This window comes from Pongo pygmaeus, chromosome 11 (assembly GCF_028885625.2).
Source record: "Pongo pygmaeus isolate AG05252 chromosome 11, NHGRI_mPonPyg2-v2.0_pri, whole genome shotgun sequence".
NCBI lineage: Eukaryota > Metazoa > Chordata > Mammalia > Primates > Hominidae > Pongo > Pongo pygmaeus.
The window spans coordinates 58543893-58562608 of record NC_072384.2 but is presented as its reverse complement, the minus strand read 5'-3'; the positions used below and the strand labels follow the sequence as shown (position 1 = coordinate 58562608).

General features: G+C 41.0%; 1 protein-coding gene and 1 pseudogene across 15 annotated transcripts in view; one reads left to right on the top strand and one right to left on the bottom strand.

Annotated features, from left to right (window-relative positions):
- The window catches only part of TANC1 (tetratricopeptide repeat, ankyrin repeat and coiled-coil containing 1), a 262830-nt gene that overhangs the window by 162044 nt on the left and 82070 nt on the right, over nucleotides 1-18716 (bottom strand). For 12 of the 15 annotated variants that reach the window (XM_054478253.2, XM_063647544.1, XM_063647547.1 and 9 more), the window contains one exon: nucleotides 4297-4372. In XM_054478253.2, the coding sequence (XP_054334228.2) occupies nucleotides 4297-4372 (76 nt within the window). Of the gene's footprint in view, nucleotides 1-4296; nucleotides 4373-9823; nucleotides 9930-12135; nucleotides 12143-18716 lie in introns of those variants that run through there. The other 3 variants (XM_063647551.1, XM_063647559.1, XM_063647561.1) reach the window with 3 other exon arrangements.
- On the top strand, nucleotides 12432-13961 carry LOC129031680 (glutathione S-transferase Mu 3-like; annotated as a pseudogene).

The window sequence follows — 18716 nt, the reverse complement described above, 5'->3', positions numbered from 1 at the left end:
AACCACTCAAAAAAAAAAAAGGCTTCTTTAAAAATTGGGATTTCATTAGGGATTAAATGGAATGTCTACATAATTATGGAAGAGCTAGGTGGTTTAAAATAATGAATCAGCTTATTCAGAAAAACAGTATTTCCTTCCACTTATTCAGGTCTTCCTTTAAGTCCTTCAATAAAGTTTTATTTTCTTTAATGTGAGGCTTGCACAGCCAGTCACAGTGGTTCACGCTTGTAATCCCAGCACTTTGGGAGGCCGAGGTGGGTGCATTGTGTAGGCCCAGGAGTTTGAAACCAGCTTGGGCAACATGGCGGAAACCCCATCTCTATTAAAAAAAACCAACAACAAAATCCCACAAAAATTAGCCAGGCATGGTAGCGTGATGGCTACTCAGGAGGCTAAGGTGGGAGGATTACTTGAGCCTGAGAGGTCAAGGATGCAGTGAGCCGAGATCACGCCACTGCACTCCAGCCTGGGTGACTCAGCAAAACCCTGTCTCAAAAAAAAAAAAAAAAAAAAAAGCTTGCAGATTTCTTCTTAGGTTGATAAAGTTTTTGTTCTATTGTAAAATGGGACTTTTTTTCCTATTCATTTTCCAAACAGTGTTGCTGTACAGAAAGATACTAACTTCCAGTGTGGCTCTTATATCTACTGTAAATTCCTACTAGGTCCAGATTTAATATCACAATACTCTTAATCTTAAGAGTCTAGTAATTATTTAATTTTTAAAACTAAGTAACTGTTTAATAGTAGTAATATGAATGTTTTCTGATAGTAAAGGTCACTTAAAATTAAGAAACATGTGGTAAAGGTTGTAGGCCTCTCTGGAGAGCTTCAAAAATAAACACAGCGCCTCGTTTGCTTATTTTAGATCAAGGTCCTAACATAAAGCAGGGAAAGGAAAAAAAATAAGATGCCCTCATCTGGCCTTCTCCCTGTATTGTGGTTTAATACTGATTTTTGCTCCCTTAGGCCAAACTCAAGGTCAAGAAAAATATAGTGCTCATTTGTACTGATGGAACAGCAGGAACAAGGTGAATATGCTCTCTAAAAAAACATGGTAAAGTTTTAAAAATTACATTCTCCAGCATGCCTCTATAGCCTTCTGAAAACACTTTTTGCCCAGCTATAAGCATTTCCTAGGTAAAAATGCATAATCACAAAAAAGAGAAGAATTCTGCTATTTTGAGTTTACTCGATGATTTTCAATAGTTTAAGTTTCACTGTACATAATATTGCAAATATCCGCTGGGTGCAGTGGCTCATATTTGTAATCCTAGCACTTTGCGAGGCTGAGGCGAGTGGATCACTTGAGGTCAGGAGTTCAAGACCAGCCTGGCCAACATGGTGAAACCCCCATGTCTACCAAAAATACAAAAATTAGCTGGGTGTGGTGGCATGTGCCTATACTCCCAACTATTCAGGAGGCTGAGGCAGGAGAATTGCTTGAACCCAGGAGGTGGATGTTGCAGTGAGTGGAGATGGTGCACAACTGCACTCCAGCCTGGGCGACAGAGTTAGGCTTTCTCAAAAGAATAAAAACCAACAAGCATAATATTGCAAATATCCTTATATACATATAGTTTGAATTCAATACCTGCTAAAGTTTTACCTATAGATACAGATGATAACTTCTTTTTAGGGATAAATAAGGGAATAACAACTGTTCAACACTTCTGAAAAATATTTGGTTTCCATTGAAGGATACTAAGTTTATCTCAGTTACCGCATTTTTCCAAATTCTCAAAATAGGTTTAACATAAAAGTGTAGTAAAAGATTGCCTGCAAAAACAACCTATAAAGGACATGAAAAGCTGAACTCAAGTTTTTAGACATGTCTCCTAAATTTCTATGATTATGAGTTCAAGTACATGGGAATGAATTTTCTTATGTCTTTGCAACAAAGATTGGTTTTAATTGGAAACAGTACAGCAAAATTTTTCCATATTGCAGGAGATATTACCTAAGTTTCAGAGCAGTCTTGGTAGATTAGCCAGCTTTAATTTATAGAAAATCTTAGCTATGATTTACTTATATAATGAGGACTGGCATGGACTCAACATATGAGTGGTCAAATTCCAAGTATTTCCCCCAAAAATCCTGTGATATAACTTCATCAGGATTTAAAATTCCATCCACTTTGTTGCTAGCCTAATACAACCAGGTTCTAGTTAAGAGCAAAAAGGCACATACCATGCAGATGTTTTATGGGAAACGTTTCCATTGCTCTTTCAAGTTGGTTTGTATTAGTGAAAAAGCCATAGTGTGGAAATTATTATGAAGAAATGATTCAGAAAAAGCAATAGTTGCTTTTAAAGACCCAAGGGAGAAATAAACCCAAAATCACATGCTCTGAAACTGGAAAAGTTTCAAATGCAAATTATGTTCCTGTCTGGTGTGTCTGAAAGGCATGGGTGCTGAAGATTATTAATATATTGCTATTTCTTCTAAGCATGGCACTGGTCAAAGAGGATGGTAGGCCTGTTTTGAAGAACTGTTACCGACTGGTGAGTTTAGGCTTGGGGACCCTGGTCCTGAGAAAAATAACCCACTGGTTGGCAGTTCCACCCCAACAGACAGCTTAGGATGTAACTTTATGCTGGAAATTACAAAGGCTTCTAAAGAAGCAAATAACAAAGTTCCCATGATTGGTGACAGATGAGCCAAAACTGAGAAAGTTTTTTGTTGTTATTATTTTTAAACAGCTTTCAGAAAACTAACAAGAAAGACATTTTGGCCTTGACCCAGCAGAGGGTGAATGTCCCCCCAGATGGAAATTCTGCGAATGAAATTTCTCCAGAGTAACAATTCTAATTAATTATTCAAAGCCAGGGGTTGATTTTCTAAGGTTAACTATGGTCTTCTGTTTAGGTCATTAAAAACTGGTTTCTCCTTTTCTTTGGTGTCTGCTCACCCAGGCATTGATGAGAAGCTTTAACAGCACCCTTGCAATAAAGGCTCTACTTTTAAGGTGAGTTTGTCATTTTGCAGACTTGGTTTAAGGGATAATTAGCAATAAATTAGCAAAAAATAGAATTTTGTCTAGGTTCTATATAACCAAAAACGTTAGAAATCCACTTATTCTCTTATATAAGTATGGAAACAACAAACATTAATATTATCACAAGGCACTGCAATATCTTTCGAATTAAAGAGTTAACCATAATTTTGTGATGCTTCAGTAATAAGCATACTTCTTAAAACAGAAATTAAAATTGAAACGTTATTTGACATAGTAACTCAGAAAACCAGTCATTCTCAAAGGAGACTGGATTAACATGGGTTTACAGAGTGAAACGTAACATTTCAGGCAAGTCAATTCATGCTAACATATTTTTATTGTGCAATACAGGTAGACAATATATAGTTTTTCTAGCGAGAGAAAAAGGGTGTACCAGTGAGTATTCACCAAAATAATCCTAGAATAGATTAGCACAAGGAATGTAACGCTATTAGAGTCACAGTGAGAATATGCACCAGAACTCTACAAACAAGAATGAAATTCAAGCCAAATTAAGTAGTTCTCATTATAATGAAAATAAGCAGTCTGGCATTAAGTGGGGCTCCACCTGTTAGGAATAAAATTTGATACTCCAAAAGATGAGGACCAGTCAGCCAGCAGTTGGTCAAACATATAAAATGTAATCATGTGGGAAAGGGAATGGGATTTCTAGAAACCAAATTCCTGAACACACCTGCTATCCCTCAATGTCTTTAACTTTGACTCCCTCCAGATCTGAATGACCTATTAAAATTATGAACCTTTAAAGTCTCTGGGAAAGGATTTGGTTATAACCCAAACTCAATTCTCAAAGTCACTTCTCATAAGAAAGCTCAAAATTATGTTTCCTGTCCTTTTTCTAAAAGACAAGGTCTGGGTCTGTTGCCCAGGCTGGAGTACAGTGGCATTATCATAGCTCACTGCAGCCTTGAACTCCTGGGCTCAAGAGATCCTCCTGCCAGAGCCTCCCAAGTAGCTAGGATTTACACATATGTGCCACCATACCCGGATAATTTTTTAAAATTTTTTTGTAGAGGCAAGTATCTCGTTATGTTGCCCAGGCTGGTTTTGGAACTCCTGGCCTCAAGCAATCCTCCTGCCTTGGCCTCTCAAAATGCTGGGATTACAGGTGTGGGCCACCATGTCTGGCCTATTTCATTTCTCATAGCCTCCAGCACACTGTTTGTTCTAACCCAGGTAACCCTCTCTGACCCACTCCCAAATCAACAAATCCATCCGGCTGGGGTGAGGAGCAGCTTGCTGCCTGCTGTCCATGGCTGGGCTCATTCTTGTACACATACCTGCTTCCTTCTTGCCTCCCGTTCCTCCCTCTCGGCTCCTCTTCAGCACAGCCTTTAACATTTTCAACACTTGTTTCTAAAGAGAAAAGGAACAGAGAGAAGAGGAATTAAACGTTGAAAGTTGGAATATAACTTGTGTATTGACAAAAGAGGTAACTTGTGTTCAAACAAACAGACCGCTTAATAGTAAGGTACCTTAAGTCTTACGTTAATTTTCTATGAATAAACTATGATGGGAAACTAAATGCTGAAGACACAAGGAATGTTCTATAACTTTTAATGAAGTGCTCAGAAGTTCACTGTTGTTAGAAAAGCTAAAAAAAAAAAAAAAAAAAAAAAACAACAGTGCATTCTCAGCATTCCACATCTAATTAAGGTTATGAGGCTAAACCTGGGTACAGTACTGCAAGATATTTGGCACAGTTTCCCAATCCCAGTTCATCAAAAGGCGGCACCAGAACATGGAATCAAAAAGATAATGAAAGAAGCTACATGGTTAAAGGCAATGTTTTACAGGTGTTACTAATTATATAATCACAAGGAAAACATTTTGGAAGGTTATGAAATGAGGCATATCTTATAAACATTCGCAAAATAAATACAGTGGGAACACATTTTAACCCTGATCAGAGAACGCAATTAAACAGCACACACTACAGTGGGTTTTTACTATATATAGGAAGTTATAACTTTGGGGTGGGGAAGGGAAGTAAGTAGAACAGGCCTGTGGCACTATGGCCAAATCCTTTAAAGAAAAGGCTGTATCTTTAAGCAGGGTTGTACTGAGCTTGTAAAAACACCACAATGGCCCAGGCCTAAGATGAAACACGAAACCATCTCTACAGCAAGAGACAGACAAAAGGACCATTATTTCATCATGAAGCCAGTCTCCTTTAAGCTCTCTCTCCCCACTAACTCAGATGAGATGGCTGAACAACCACAGATGGTAACCAATCTTAGTGGGTTGTGTTACCCATCACACCTTTATTAATGCACTAAGGGAAGCAGAAGGCAAGCAGGTCTCTCTTGAACAGGCAAGAAAAGGGGTGGGGAGGGGAGGAACCAGGATGGGGAAGGGGAGGGGAGCAGAGAAAGGGAGGCAAGGAGTGAGAAACTCCTATGTAGGAGGGCTCCCATATCTGCCTAGTTAACACAAATGCCTCAAATGGCCTCAGTGTAACACACCACACACCACCTCTCAACCCCCAGAGTAAGCAGAAGTTTTGTGGGACCCATTGAGAAGGGTAAGGAATCCCAATGTGTTGCCATTCATAGAATCACACAACATAAAAAGGCAGGGTGACCTTTCTTATCATTTGGTCCAAGCCTGTATTTGTTTTCCCAAGCCTTTTGTTTTACTGATGAAGAAACAGAGACCCAGGGAGGCTGGCTTGCCAGGGGTCAAGCAGCTAATTAACAGCAGGGCCAGAATCCAAATCTGCAGCAGCCCAGCAGGACCACCTTCCTCCCCTCCACCAGGCCGGTCTCTCCTCACAGATCAATGAAAGCTTTGGGCAACAACCATCAAACAAAACTGAGCGATACTAGAAAGATAGTATCTTAGGCAGAATTTGGAAAAAGCCATACTGAAGGTTATTGGAGTAAAATCATCTTACACACAAGTTTTACATACTGAAGGGGCATGGCTTAGAGCCTAATTCTGCTTTTGAAAATGCTGCTTGAATAAACCCTGGTGAAAAAATTTAGGTTTCACCTAAAGGGCAAACACTAAAGTTGGAAGGCAGCAATAGTTTCCATATGGAACCGATGGAAAACACAAACTTCTCTTAACAAGCACACTTCAGAGAAACAATGAAAAATACTGTAGTATAAAAAAATGGCAGTAAAAGTTAATAATAAATAGATAGGTAAACACAGAAATATTCTTCAACCAACCAACTTTGGGGTTTATAATTTAGCAAAAACTACCTAAAAAATAAGAGAAAAATACTGACAGAGCCATGCCACAAAAGCTCATCCAAGGTCCCTTGCACCAAGCCTTGGTGAACTCTTGCAGAGCCGTGTGTTTACCTGGATCATTGACCAAGCTCAGGCCCCACCACATCCATGAGCTGCTCCTGATTAATCACCCAGGTCATCACCAGTTGGCAGCACACCTACTATGCCACTCAGAATAGGCATCCCATGGGGCAAGGACTAGCTGACACTGACCTTGGTATCTCATCCCAGACACCCTGTTTTCCTATTTTGGGGCACTCAGCTATTTTCAGGATAGACACACCTTCCACATCAGTGGTCTTAAGTGAAAGAGGCTATCAAATATCTGCTATAATATTTCTTCCAGTTCCTGTTTTCCTCCATAAATAGCAACTCGAGGGAAATAGCTTAAATTTTATATTCTTAAAAAAGCTATTCAAACTGCGACCTGGAGCAACTTTAACTGATTATACCCGAGTGCAAAAATAAGGAACCATCCTCCCCTCCCCCAGACTGGAAAGGAAAAAAGTAAGTCTTCCCAGCAAGTTAAATTCTGAAACTAACACAGATGAGAGTGGAGCTATACAAAGTCACCCGGAAGTTTCAATCGTCTCTGGCCTTAAACCCATAACTGGAACTTAACAGTCACCAATGGACATACAGGCTATGCCCACCGAAAGGGGGACGGTCAGAAATAGCATTTATAGGAATAGGCCCTAGGGGTCAATGATGACAGTACACTCCAGAGAAGACTATCCGGTATCTGCACACTTATAAACACATACCCCTACATCCAATTCTGGAAATGGACACATTGGGCTGTTGGAGCTAGGTGCTGTCACACATTGGCATGATACAACTACTTCTTGTCCTGGTTCTGTTCACACTGAGAGGCACCTCGTAATTTGGCTCCTTTCTTAGTCTGCAAATAGTAGGGAGAGAGTGTGCTGGTCCAGTTCACACAACTGTCTGGCTTGCTGACAGACAATTCTGAGAATAAATTAACAAATCGGTACTCCAGCTTTAAACAAAAGCTCTCATGAGCTTTGCTTTATTAAAGGGAGTCACTTTGCCCAGTCCCATCCATTTAAGACACGGAGAATATTGAGTTTCTGAGGACCAAAGGGAAGGCAGTGGTAAATTCCTCAATGGAAATGGCACGGTGAAGCCCACCTGTGTAGGCAGCCAGCAGGTTCTCCTCTTCTGCATCATCACACTTCCTTCCAGTAGCAACTTCAACTACTGTCATTTTCCCCCTAAAAGGGTGAACACTGAGTTGTCATGGACTTGAACCAAATAGAAATGATGCAAACCAGCCTTTCTGACACAGTAATTCAGACTCAGCAGATTAAATGACAAGTCCAACATACTGTATGGTAAGGAAGTACTTATGGACAAGTATCATAGGATAAAACATAAGAAATAGTGTTCTTTTTTACTATATATATGTGTATGTGTGTGGTTTTTGTTTCGTTTTTTGTTTGTTTTGAGAAGGAGTCTCACTTTATTGCCCAGGCTGGAGTGCAGTGGCACAATCTCAGCTCACTGCAACCTCCACTTCCTGGGTACAAGCAATTTTCTTGCCTCAGCCTCCTGAGTAGCTGTGATTACAGGCACCCACCACCACACCCAGCTAATTTTTGTATTTTTAGTGGAGACGGGGTTTCACCATGTTGGCCAGGCTGGTCTCAAACTCCTGACCTCAGGTGATCTGCCTGCCATGGCCTCCCAAAGTGCTGGGATTACAGGTGTGAACCACTGCACCGGCCTAGTTTATATTATAGACCAAAGGCACAGGTATAACTCAAACACTGACCAAACAATCCCTCAAGTTCTGCCCCATAAAACCTTAGCCTCTATGACAGCAAGTAGAACAAAGGTACTGTTGAACTCAAATACTTAAGAATAAGAATTTGAAAATGTAAAGAACGTCAGATGTCATTTCTTTCCATTATATACTTTTGAGAAAGAGAATGTAGGGGAGAAAAGGTATCTTTTCCTCACCCATGGCAAGGTTCATGGCTGACACCCCTATAACAAAAAGATTAACAAGAGAAAGGCATAACAAATTTATTCAACCAAAGTTTTGCATGACACAGGAGCCTTCAGAAATGAGGATCCAGAGACTCAGGAAACTGAATTTTTACGCTTAAGTACAATGAAGAATGGACAGCCACGTAGAAGCATGATTGAACAAAAAGGGAATGAGGACTAATAATTGGGGTGGGGGCCCTTAGCAAGGCCTGCTTGTCCAGATTCTTCTTGTCCTCTGGGTACAGGGCAGGACCTCTCTGGAATGAGGGTTTTATAACTCACTGTCAGGTGAGATAGGTCAGAGAATTCCTTGATGACCATGCTTCAGGGGAGAAAGGCAAGCGGAGGTCAGACGGACCTCCTTTCTTCTGCAGTTTCTCTTATATGCCAAGGTGCCATATTGGGGCGTATCCTGTCCTGAGCCCCAACAAAAGGAAAGACCAGCCTCTATGTTACTACAACTAAAAGTTACTACAACTAAAATTGACTAATAGAAGTAAATTTCCTGTAATGTTCATTGAGGAGAAAAGGTGAATAGGTAACATTACTCCGAGAAGGCCAATGGCCTGAAATCACCTAAATTTCTACTATCATTCAACGCGTAAGTTTTCCAAATGTCACAGATTCTTCTTTTAAGCCCCCCAGAAGTTAAATAGACTATCAAAAGCTTATTTTTACTTCTGGAATTTCTCCTTCAGCACACCAAGTCTTTGGGGACAGGCACAACCTCTCTACATTATGTATTTGAATTCTGCACAGCATGTTGTGTTGGCATATAAAATATAACAAAAAGCACCCTAGACAAAATAGTAAGATGATTCCAAAACAAGACAAAATCTATTTCAGTCTGTAATCACAATGGCAATATCAGAACTATGACCACCTTGTCTGAGATCATAGAAGAGTACTAGCAGTAAAATGTTTCTCTTCTGGAGTGCCATACTGCCTATTTACACAATTTCAAGTGAAATCTGGGAGCTGAGGGCAGGGACTATGTTTATTCTTTAACAGATACAAACAGAAGCCAGAACACAGGCTTTGCACCCACCCTGTTCTCAGTATTTGTTGATAGGCTGCAATGAACAAAGATGTATGATTTCCTCCAAATCAAGCAATTAGCCATACTAAGAACATTCCTATATATTCACACTTGCAAGGAATGCCAGAAAATTCAGTTAAATCCATGTGACATCAGACAATGAGATATTAGGGAGGAAAATGCTGCATTTAGCAATATCTCTTCATATCCACATCTGAATTAACCTTAAAACCTCAGTCCAGTTACCCCAAATACCTAAACACACATGCTCTGTGCACGCTCTAACGAAGGAGCTTCTCCCATCAAACTATCCACCCGGCCTCAAAGCAAAATTCTCTGAAGATGCTGCTTTTGTCAAAAATAATAAAGCCAGAGTAGCAACATTTACAAGTGAAACACTGTAAACTAAGGTACATTTAATTAAGACACTTTTCTTCTTTGCTTCAAAGAAGCATCAAAAACATCCTCAGTGTTAGGAGCTTGAAAAGTTCTTAAAACCTAGTTAGTCTGACTCACCTAACTGTCATGCCTTCTGTACAACACCTTTAGAACTGTTCTTCATATTAGCAACATACAGTTTATCACAAGAAAGTAGTGGTGGTAGCAGGGAGTCTGAAGCAACCTACAAAATAAATAATACAGACTAAAGCAAATAAGAAAAAACAAAGCGTAAGAGACCAAAACACACACACACACACACACACACACACACACACACACACACACACACACACACAAAGACGTCTGCTAGATGGTGCACTGGCTGTTAGCTACAAACTCATGGAAAACCCTGTACACAGAAATTTCCTGAAAGCAAGAGCCATGTCTCACCATTCCTAGGAGATCCTAGGAGGCTGGGAAAAACCAGCCCTTGATGAGTTTTTTACATTCCAGGATTTCTCTCACACTTTCCCCCACTTTAGTAGAGAAATCCTAAGAACTGACAGAGACTTTGCCATATGACTGGGAACAACTAATGGAACTTCTCCAGGATCCAGATGCTTCATTCAGAAAAGTGTGTCAGGGTGCAGGGGATGGCTAGAACAACCCGTAAATAATTGTCATAAGTAAAGAATTGGCCTTTGGTTCTTCTTTTTTTTACATATTTGTTTTTTTTAGAGAGAGTGTCTCACTCTGTTGCCCAGGCTGGAATGCAATGGCACCATGACAGTGAGAGTTCACTGCAGTCTTGTCCTCTCAGGCTCAGGCTATCTTCCCATCTCAGCCTCCAGAGTAGCTGGGACTACAGGCATGCACCACCAAGCCCAGCTGCTTATTTTTTCATAGAGATGGAGGTCTCATTAGGTTGCCCAGGCTGGTCTCTAAACTCCTGGGCTCAAGTGATTCTCTTACTTCGGCCTCCCAAAGCACAAGGATTATAGGCATGAGGTACAGCACCTAGCCTGGTTTTTCTTAATTTGCATAGCTAGAAAATATGACATTAAACTATAATTTATTCTCTAAGACACATAGATCCAGCCATTCATTCTTTATTCAACAACCCATTCTACAAACTGAACCTCTATTCTACTATTCTATTCTTTATAGTTTTGTCCTAAGCAAAAAGACTTCAGATTTAAGTATGAGTTATTAAAAAGCATAGTAAATTTACAGTCACAAGTAATATGAATTTAAAAGAGTTCTGGGCATGAAACTGGAAATCAAATGCTTAAGTTCTGATGCACCAAAATTAAGTGGGAACTATTGTGGTGAAATCACCTTCCACCTATATTTAAAATATTCTGTACATTCATACAGGTTGTTTCAGGAAGAGTTTCTACCAAAACAAACAAACAAACACAACACCTTACCTTAGCCAGTATTTCAAGTTACTAGAAAATTAGTAGTTTGATAAGTACTTGGCAGAAAGAAAATTTCACTTTTGGAGAAGATAAAGAAGTTGCTTCCTTCTAAGTACGAGAGCCATCTTTATATACCTGTAAAGGGATTTGTTCAATCCAAATTCTAACACCATCTCCTCCATAAAGCCTTCTCAGGCCACAATGGTCAAAAGATATGTTTTCTCTAATTCTATATCCTGCCTTGTTCTAATATGATGATAGATCAAAATTATGGTGAAAAATGTTGAACTCCACAAATCCCCCATGGCATCTAGCAATGTACCTTACACAAAACAAACACTAAAAAAAAGTCTTTAAATGAGTGGCAGGGTTATTATGGAAAGGAAATCAAAATCAATGGCAATTCTCTTCCAACAAGGAGTTTGGACAAATAATTTAAGAATTCTGGTACCAAGTACTAATTCCCAACTTTAGGGTCAAAATAATTTGGTGTATACATGAAGAAGTGCACATTTAACATAGTAAGATCTGTTCAAATATCAGGCTTTCAGAAGCACTGGCTGCAGGTAGGTTTTATTTGGGTATTTCAAATAGGCACACAGAAGGGATAAGTGCAAAGACAGTAGCCAAAAATCTGAAATCAATACACTCTCCTTCAAAAAAGGAAGGGCTCAGAAAGGGCAGCATTTCCAGCAATAATCATGATGTCTCCCAGGCCAATGGCTACTGTGCAAGGCAGAGCTCAGTCTTGCAGAGAGCTCCTGCTCACTTACAGGCAGGAGTTCCCTGTCACCTGTGTGCTCCCTAGCTGAGACTTACCTCCCTACCACATCAGCAAAACACGGCTAACTAGAAGACAAAACTCCAATATTGTCACTAGTACTGTATATCATCCAGGTATTTACATAGATGTTTAGATCTATTAGAGAAAGCAAAAAAATTTCATAAGCCCACCCACTTCAAAACACACCATAGAATCGCCTCATCTTAGAAGCCTTCTTCATCTTATTTTAATTGTTTATACACCTGCTTCCTTCACTAGGCTTTGGGCCTCTGAATGGTCACACCCTGCCTTGCTCCCCACTCCAGCAAAGTATTTGTTTTCCAATTTCAACATCAATGAATGGTTGTGGAGAAACATAATTTTAATCTATAATTCTCAAAGGGAATTATTGTACCTAAAAACAGACTGTTATCCTTTAATAACTTTAAGTAAAATTAATACCCTTCTACAGGCTGTGAGCAATGGAGAAACTTGCCCTGGCTCTCTTGGACCAGCAAGTGGCAGAAATTGGGTTACAACCTAATTTTCCAATTAAGGAATGAGTGGTGGGTTAGCAATTGCAGGTTTTCATTCGACATACATTTGTACGTTGCTACCCTGTGCCAAACAACAAGGGACACAAAGGCAAGTACAATCTGATAGAGGAGGAAGACAACATGTGGACAAACATGAGCAGGAAGCTAAAAACAGTCATGCCTCCATTTTGTCTACAAGGTAAAAACAAGGTAAGAGGTGCAGTGAAGGTTCAGGATAGCCCTGTAGATGAGAGGAAGGTAAGAGGTGCAGTGAAGGTTCAGGATAGCCCTGTAGATGAGAGGAAGGCAAGTAAGAGATTAAAAGGACAGCTGGCTGGGCATGGTGGCTCACGCCTGTAATCCCAGCACTTTGGGAGGATCGTTTGAGCCCAGGCCTTTGAGACCAGCCTGGGCAACAGAAGGAGATTCTCAGAAAAACCAAAAACAATAAAACGGACCGCTGAACAGCTCTGATCATCCAAACTAGGCTGCAGACCAGGGCATAACACCCGATTATGAAACTGCTCCTATCCTCGAAGGCTCACAAGTAGCATCATCATATCGTGCAACTCATCTATGGTTCTGGGTTAGTGGAATATTTGCGGGCTGGCACACACCATTTGCCTGCTCCTGTAGTTCACGGATATGTCCTATGAGAAATGGTACACATGCCGGGAAACTCCTATGATTGAAGCCAATGGCTGGATGTAATATTCAAGCTAGACCTGGACTTTCCTAATCCGCCCAACTTCATGGATGGGAAGAACAAGGTCACCCAGAGCAATGCCATCTTGTGCTACACTGCTGTCAAGCACGTGTGTGGTAAGACTGAAAAAATTCAAGCGGACATTTTAGAGAACCAAGCACCCAGTTTCTGCACACAACTGATACAGTGCTGTTACAACTCTGACCACGAAAAACTGAAACCTGGCCAGGCGCAGTGGCTCACGCCTGTAATCCCAGCACTTTGGGAGGCTCTCTTTTCTCGTGGATCACAAGTTCAGGGGATCGAGACCATCCTGGCTAATACGGCGAAACCCCGTCTCTACTAAAAATACAAAAAGTTAGCTGGACGTGGTGGCGGGCGCCTGTAGTCTCAGCTACTCAGGAGGCTGAGGCAGGAGAATCGCTTGAACCCGGGAGGCGGAGGTTGCAGTGAGCCGAGATCATGCCATTGCACTCCAGCCTGGGCGACAGACCAAGACTCCGTCTCAAAAAAAAATAAATAAATAAATAAAATAAATAAAAACCAACCCTGAAACCTCAGTACTTGGAACAGCTACCTGAACAAATGAAACAGTTCTCCATGTTCCTGGGAGAAATTCTCATGGTTTGCAGGCGAAAGCTCACCTTTGTGGATTTTCCCATCTATGACATCCTGGATCAGAACCGCATGTTTGAGCCCAAGTGCCTGGATGAGTTCCCACATCTTAAGGCTTTCATGTGCCGTTGAGGCTTTGGAGAAAATTGCTGCCTAGATGCAGTCTGACTGCTTCTTGAAGATGCCTATCAACAACAAAATGGCCCAGTGGGGCAACAAGCTTTTATGCTGAGCTAGAGGCAGACTTGCACTGCTAGTTTTGTTTCATCCCGTCCCCAGGGGGCCTCCACTCTTTTTTGTTCTTTTAAATAAACAGCGCTTGGGCTAAAATAAATAAATAAATAAATAAATAAATAAGCAAGCTATGCTGTGCAATTCCCTTCTCTGACGCTCAGCCCCAAGAACCATCCAGGGATGGTCCAGAGAATGCAGGATCTGATCAATGATCAGAAGTTCACAGTGCAGGAGCCAGTACAGGAGTGCTCGGAGTGGTGTGCTGTGAAATCAAGGCTGGTCAGGAAGGGAATGAAGCCCTGAGAGGTAGGATAGCCAGAGAGAAAAAGTATGGTGTCTCAAAGAGATCAAAGAACAAACACAGTCAGAATAAATGAATGAAGAAGTTGAAAAGAGTCTGGTTCTTTTTAAAGAATTTTTAAATTTTGGATGTGGAACAATTCCAGACAATGATAAAGCCCACAGGATTAGTAAAGGCAAGTCTGTGATGTGAACCTAGGCCTGACTTGAAAGCTCAGGCACTGAACAGCTGCCTCCAAAGTCCTCAATGAACTGAGGGTAGGGGGAATAGGGAGGTGATCAGGACAGCACAGAATACACGCCTCAAAGAAAGGGAGGCTTTGCATGAGGATGAAAGTGTAGCAGTTATGGATACCAGCATCACCTCAGGGCCCCAGTAGCCATGCAGCTAAAAAGCTCCTGGAGAACCACCTGGGGTTTGAGTATGAACCACGGTCTGATTGTGGTCTCCTCCTCTCACATAACTCTGTAGAAGGCGTGGCTAGGGCCATAGGGACTTTCCTTGTGAAAGGTTTAGGGCAACCGGAAACCCAAGTCCCAATCCTCCTTATGGCAGTTAGCTCCACAACAACCACACTCAGAATTACATTCTCTTTTCCTTTCTCCTTCCTGTTGTTTCCCACTTGTGTCATACAACAGAGCTACAATCCCCAACTTACACTGCCCACCTTCCTGATGTGCAATCGCAACTCCCAGAATACAGGTAGAGGCATTGTGTATACAAAGTGATTCTGGACAAGTTGTTATTTCACCAAGAATACTGTTCCCTTTCCTGCTGGACTGGATAATTTCAGGTCTCTTCCGCCTGTAGGCATTATAATTTTCAAGGGGGAAACTTTGTTGTTCCCAAGACCACTGTAAGCACAGTACATAATAAACAATCACCACAGATGAAAAAGGAACCTCAGAGGAGGCCACTGTATGCGTGATAAGCTTTTACTACGAAAAGAAAAGACATTTTCAAAAAGTGTTAAAAGGTGCTCTCAATCAATGCCAGTTGAATGAAATTTGGTATTATAAACCTAAGGAAATTAAAATTTTTAAATTGCACTGGATCTGGCCTCAAAGTGAAGGGTCAGACAGCCTCAAAGATGCCTGTGAAAGGCAGCTATTCATCACGGAATGATCTCTTGCTTATGTAGCTGACAGATGGATCTCTCACTTAATGCCCAGAATATAAGACATCAAAAACCCTCCTCCACTTGCTGAACAAGGTTATGACCTCCCCAGGCCCTAATTTCATTAGGATTGGAGTTCTCAATACCCACGCAGAGTTTTAAAACGTCACCAGGTGATTCTAATGTGCAGCCAGCAACCCTTATTTACCACTATCCATATGCCTGGCCCTGTTCTCAGCACTTAGCATGCATATACTCATTAAATCCTCACAACCACCAACTGAAGAAGGTACTGTTAATCTCCATTCCACAGAGGCACAGACAAGCTAGTGACTTGCCCAGGGTCACACAGCTCAGTGTGCATCCAGGCAGTCTGGATCCCCAGCCTGACCATGCAGTCAGTCTACTAGGCCTCCTTTCAGTTGAAAAGAAGAGAGACCAGCCCCCAGGGAGTGGTGAGCGTCAAAGGCAAAGCTGCTCAACAGGTGGAAAAGATAAATCGGCTTTGGCCAAACATATACACGGCTCACACACACTTCACTCCTAGAGCAGCATCCCATGCTGCAAATCTATCCTGAAAAAACAAAAACAAAAACACCTGCCTCCACTGAGAGACATCTACAGTACGGTCCCCCGAGTTATCAGTTATTTCAAACTACAGTGCTGTCCATGTGTGACCTGGAGGCACCATGCAACAGAACACATGCCAAAATGAGCAAGCTCTTGAGTTCATTAGCCCACAGGGGGAGAACCCTGGGAGTTGGGCTACAATGCCAAAGTGGAGGATTTGGGGAGACAGACACCTTTTTGTCATACAAACAATGCTGCTCCTATTCCTAACACTTACCCAGAAGTTAGCAACTATGGTATTCACGAAAAACTCGGAAAACTGCCTCATTTCTTGTGAATAAATTGTATAGAGCTTGTTACACGGTGACAGGATGCAGTGAGAAATGGCCTGATGATCTCAATGTCTTTCTCTGGGCAATTTTATACAGTCTAATAAATTTAGTGAGGTTTTAACCTTGGATATCAAGTTCTAAATTAAACCAAGATATGCCTGCAGTGATACTGCAGTGGAGAGCTGAATCAAACTCATACAAGCCACACAGCATCATCTCTTCCCATAGCTAAAGCAATGATATCAGCATATGCATCACTGCGCTCTCCTCTGGAATTTGTAAAGGAAACCATTCTTGGCCATAAACATTTGGTTGCAGTAAGCAGTCTCACAGAAGCCTGTGAGAAAGGGCATATGGGCAAGGACAATGACTATTTTTTCCTCTTTTTTTTTCCTTTAAGCTCTGTTGGACTTGAAGGCTTAATTTTTTAATTAACTCCAACAGCTCCAAAAGGGGAATACCACAGCTCCAGATGATAAAAGTCACAGACAAGTCATGCTAGAAAACAAAGGCCAAATATGTTAAGACTTTAAAAAAAAAAAAAAAGATTCAGGTTTAATGTTAACAAATCTAGTCTCAAATGAGGATGAGAAAGACACAAGGGTGCCATATCCAAGGCATGAATCTGTAACCTTTTAAGTTCCATGGATGGCTCCAGCAATCTGTACCCTCAGAGTGTTTTTGAATGATTTTTAAGTAGAAAGTCTTATTATAATGAAAACTAATTATATTGAAACACAGATAGCAAAATGTTCAAAAAGCAAACCTGATACACTAAAGTATGCTTAACGCATAAATAAGACACAGCAGCAGGTTTTATAACTACTGCAGTTTTTAAAGCAGTGATGGGCATAAATGTATTTTAAACTATTTCCACAATATGATACAAAAATCAGTTAATTTCCACGTGACAAAGTTACATGTCCTGTTGATCTTACATGGTTGGTTGCCCACTTTCATGACTGAAGCAATGGCTATATTTTGGCTAGAGGTTAGTGAAAATACAGTTGAGTTTTTCTCCACCCATCCAAGTTCACAGATCCCTTGTCTTAGTCCATTTTGTACTTTTGTCACAGAATATCATGGAGACGGTAATTTATAAACAATAGAAGTTTGTTTATAAACTTCTATGTGGCTCACAGTTCTAGAAGCTGAGAAGTCCAAGATCGAGGGGCCCACTTCTGGGGAGTGCCTTCTTACTGCATCATCCCATAAAATTCAGAAAATTAAACAGTAACTTACTGATTGGCACACATTAGCAGGAGCGAGTATGTCACATACACGCCACTGCTAGCAATTAAAGGCAAGTCCCATGATTCATCTTCAGAATAGTCTGTAAAAGCCCTATTTATCAAGAATGTCCATCACCACCAAATTACTATCTACAAAAACCAGGCCTGGCATGACAGGAGAAAGACTCCAGACATTTACTGTGACAGACAATGTAGAAAAAACAAAATGCCACATTTCATATTTGAGACAGGTGTTTTTAATACACGCTATTGGTTGTATTGTTTTCTTGGCGCTCTCCTCACTCTTTTTGAAAGTATTTGTGCTGTGGAAACTGCAGTGTTTCAGTTAACTGGATCAGGTTTCCTAGTGAATGTGGTACCCAAGGCTTGGCCTCTCCCGCCCCACTGCCTCATACAGTCACAGGCCATTCCCCATCTGCATGCCCTAAATCAGGGGATGCCCATAGGAAGATAAATATAATTCTGAGTCCAAAATACACGGACTTAAACTGGGCCATTGCCAGTTTCTCATGGATCCTGGGTAACCGAGATGGTTTTTGTTTTCATGGTTAAGAACAGCTGCAAGAGCGCAATACTCTTTCTAGACTAATAAAATAACCTAAGTCTGGCTCAGTATTTCAGCTGTGGCAGCAGCCAAACTTCCCAGAATGGTGCAAGCCTCGTGCAGTTCTGGAAGAGCTGGGGTGGTAGTTCTCAACCAAACTGAAGGCATCCAAACCCAACCCAACAGCAAGCAAACACACACACACACACACACACACACACACACACCACCACTTCAACTAAATTTTGAATTAGTTAATTCCTCTGGGTGGATATGACATGTTATTTGTAGGGGTCCCATAAAACTAATCAAACCTATGAAGTTTAAGCCTTATGCTTGAAGGTATGTTACGTGCCATGTATGAACATCAGATGTTTTTCCTGTAAAACCCAGTGAAAGATTCAATTATAGCTCTTAGTAACTCTGCAGTGAAAGCTTTGATCACTGATTCTGTCATCACTTCTCTTAACACAGACAGTATGAAACATCTCAGACCTAAAGAACAAAAATCACTATTGTGAAGCAGCACAGAAAACACATGCACACACACATACACACAGCTTTCTTTTCTTGGGGAGGAATAGGGAGTTGCAGAAGCTACTTTTTCCACAATGAGAACATTCTTTATACACTCTT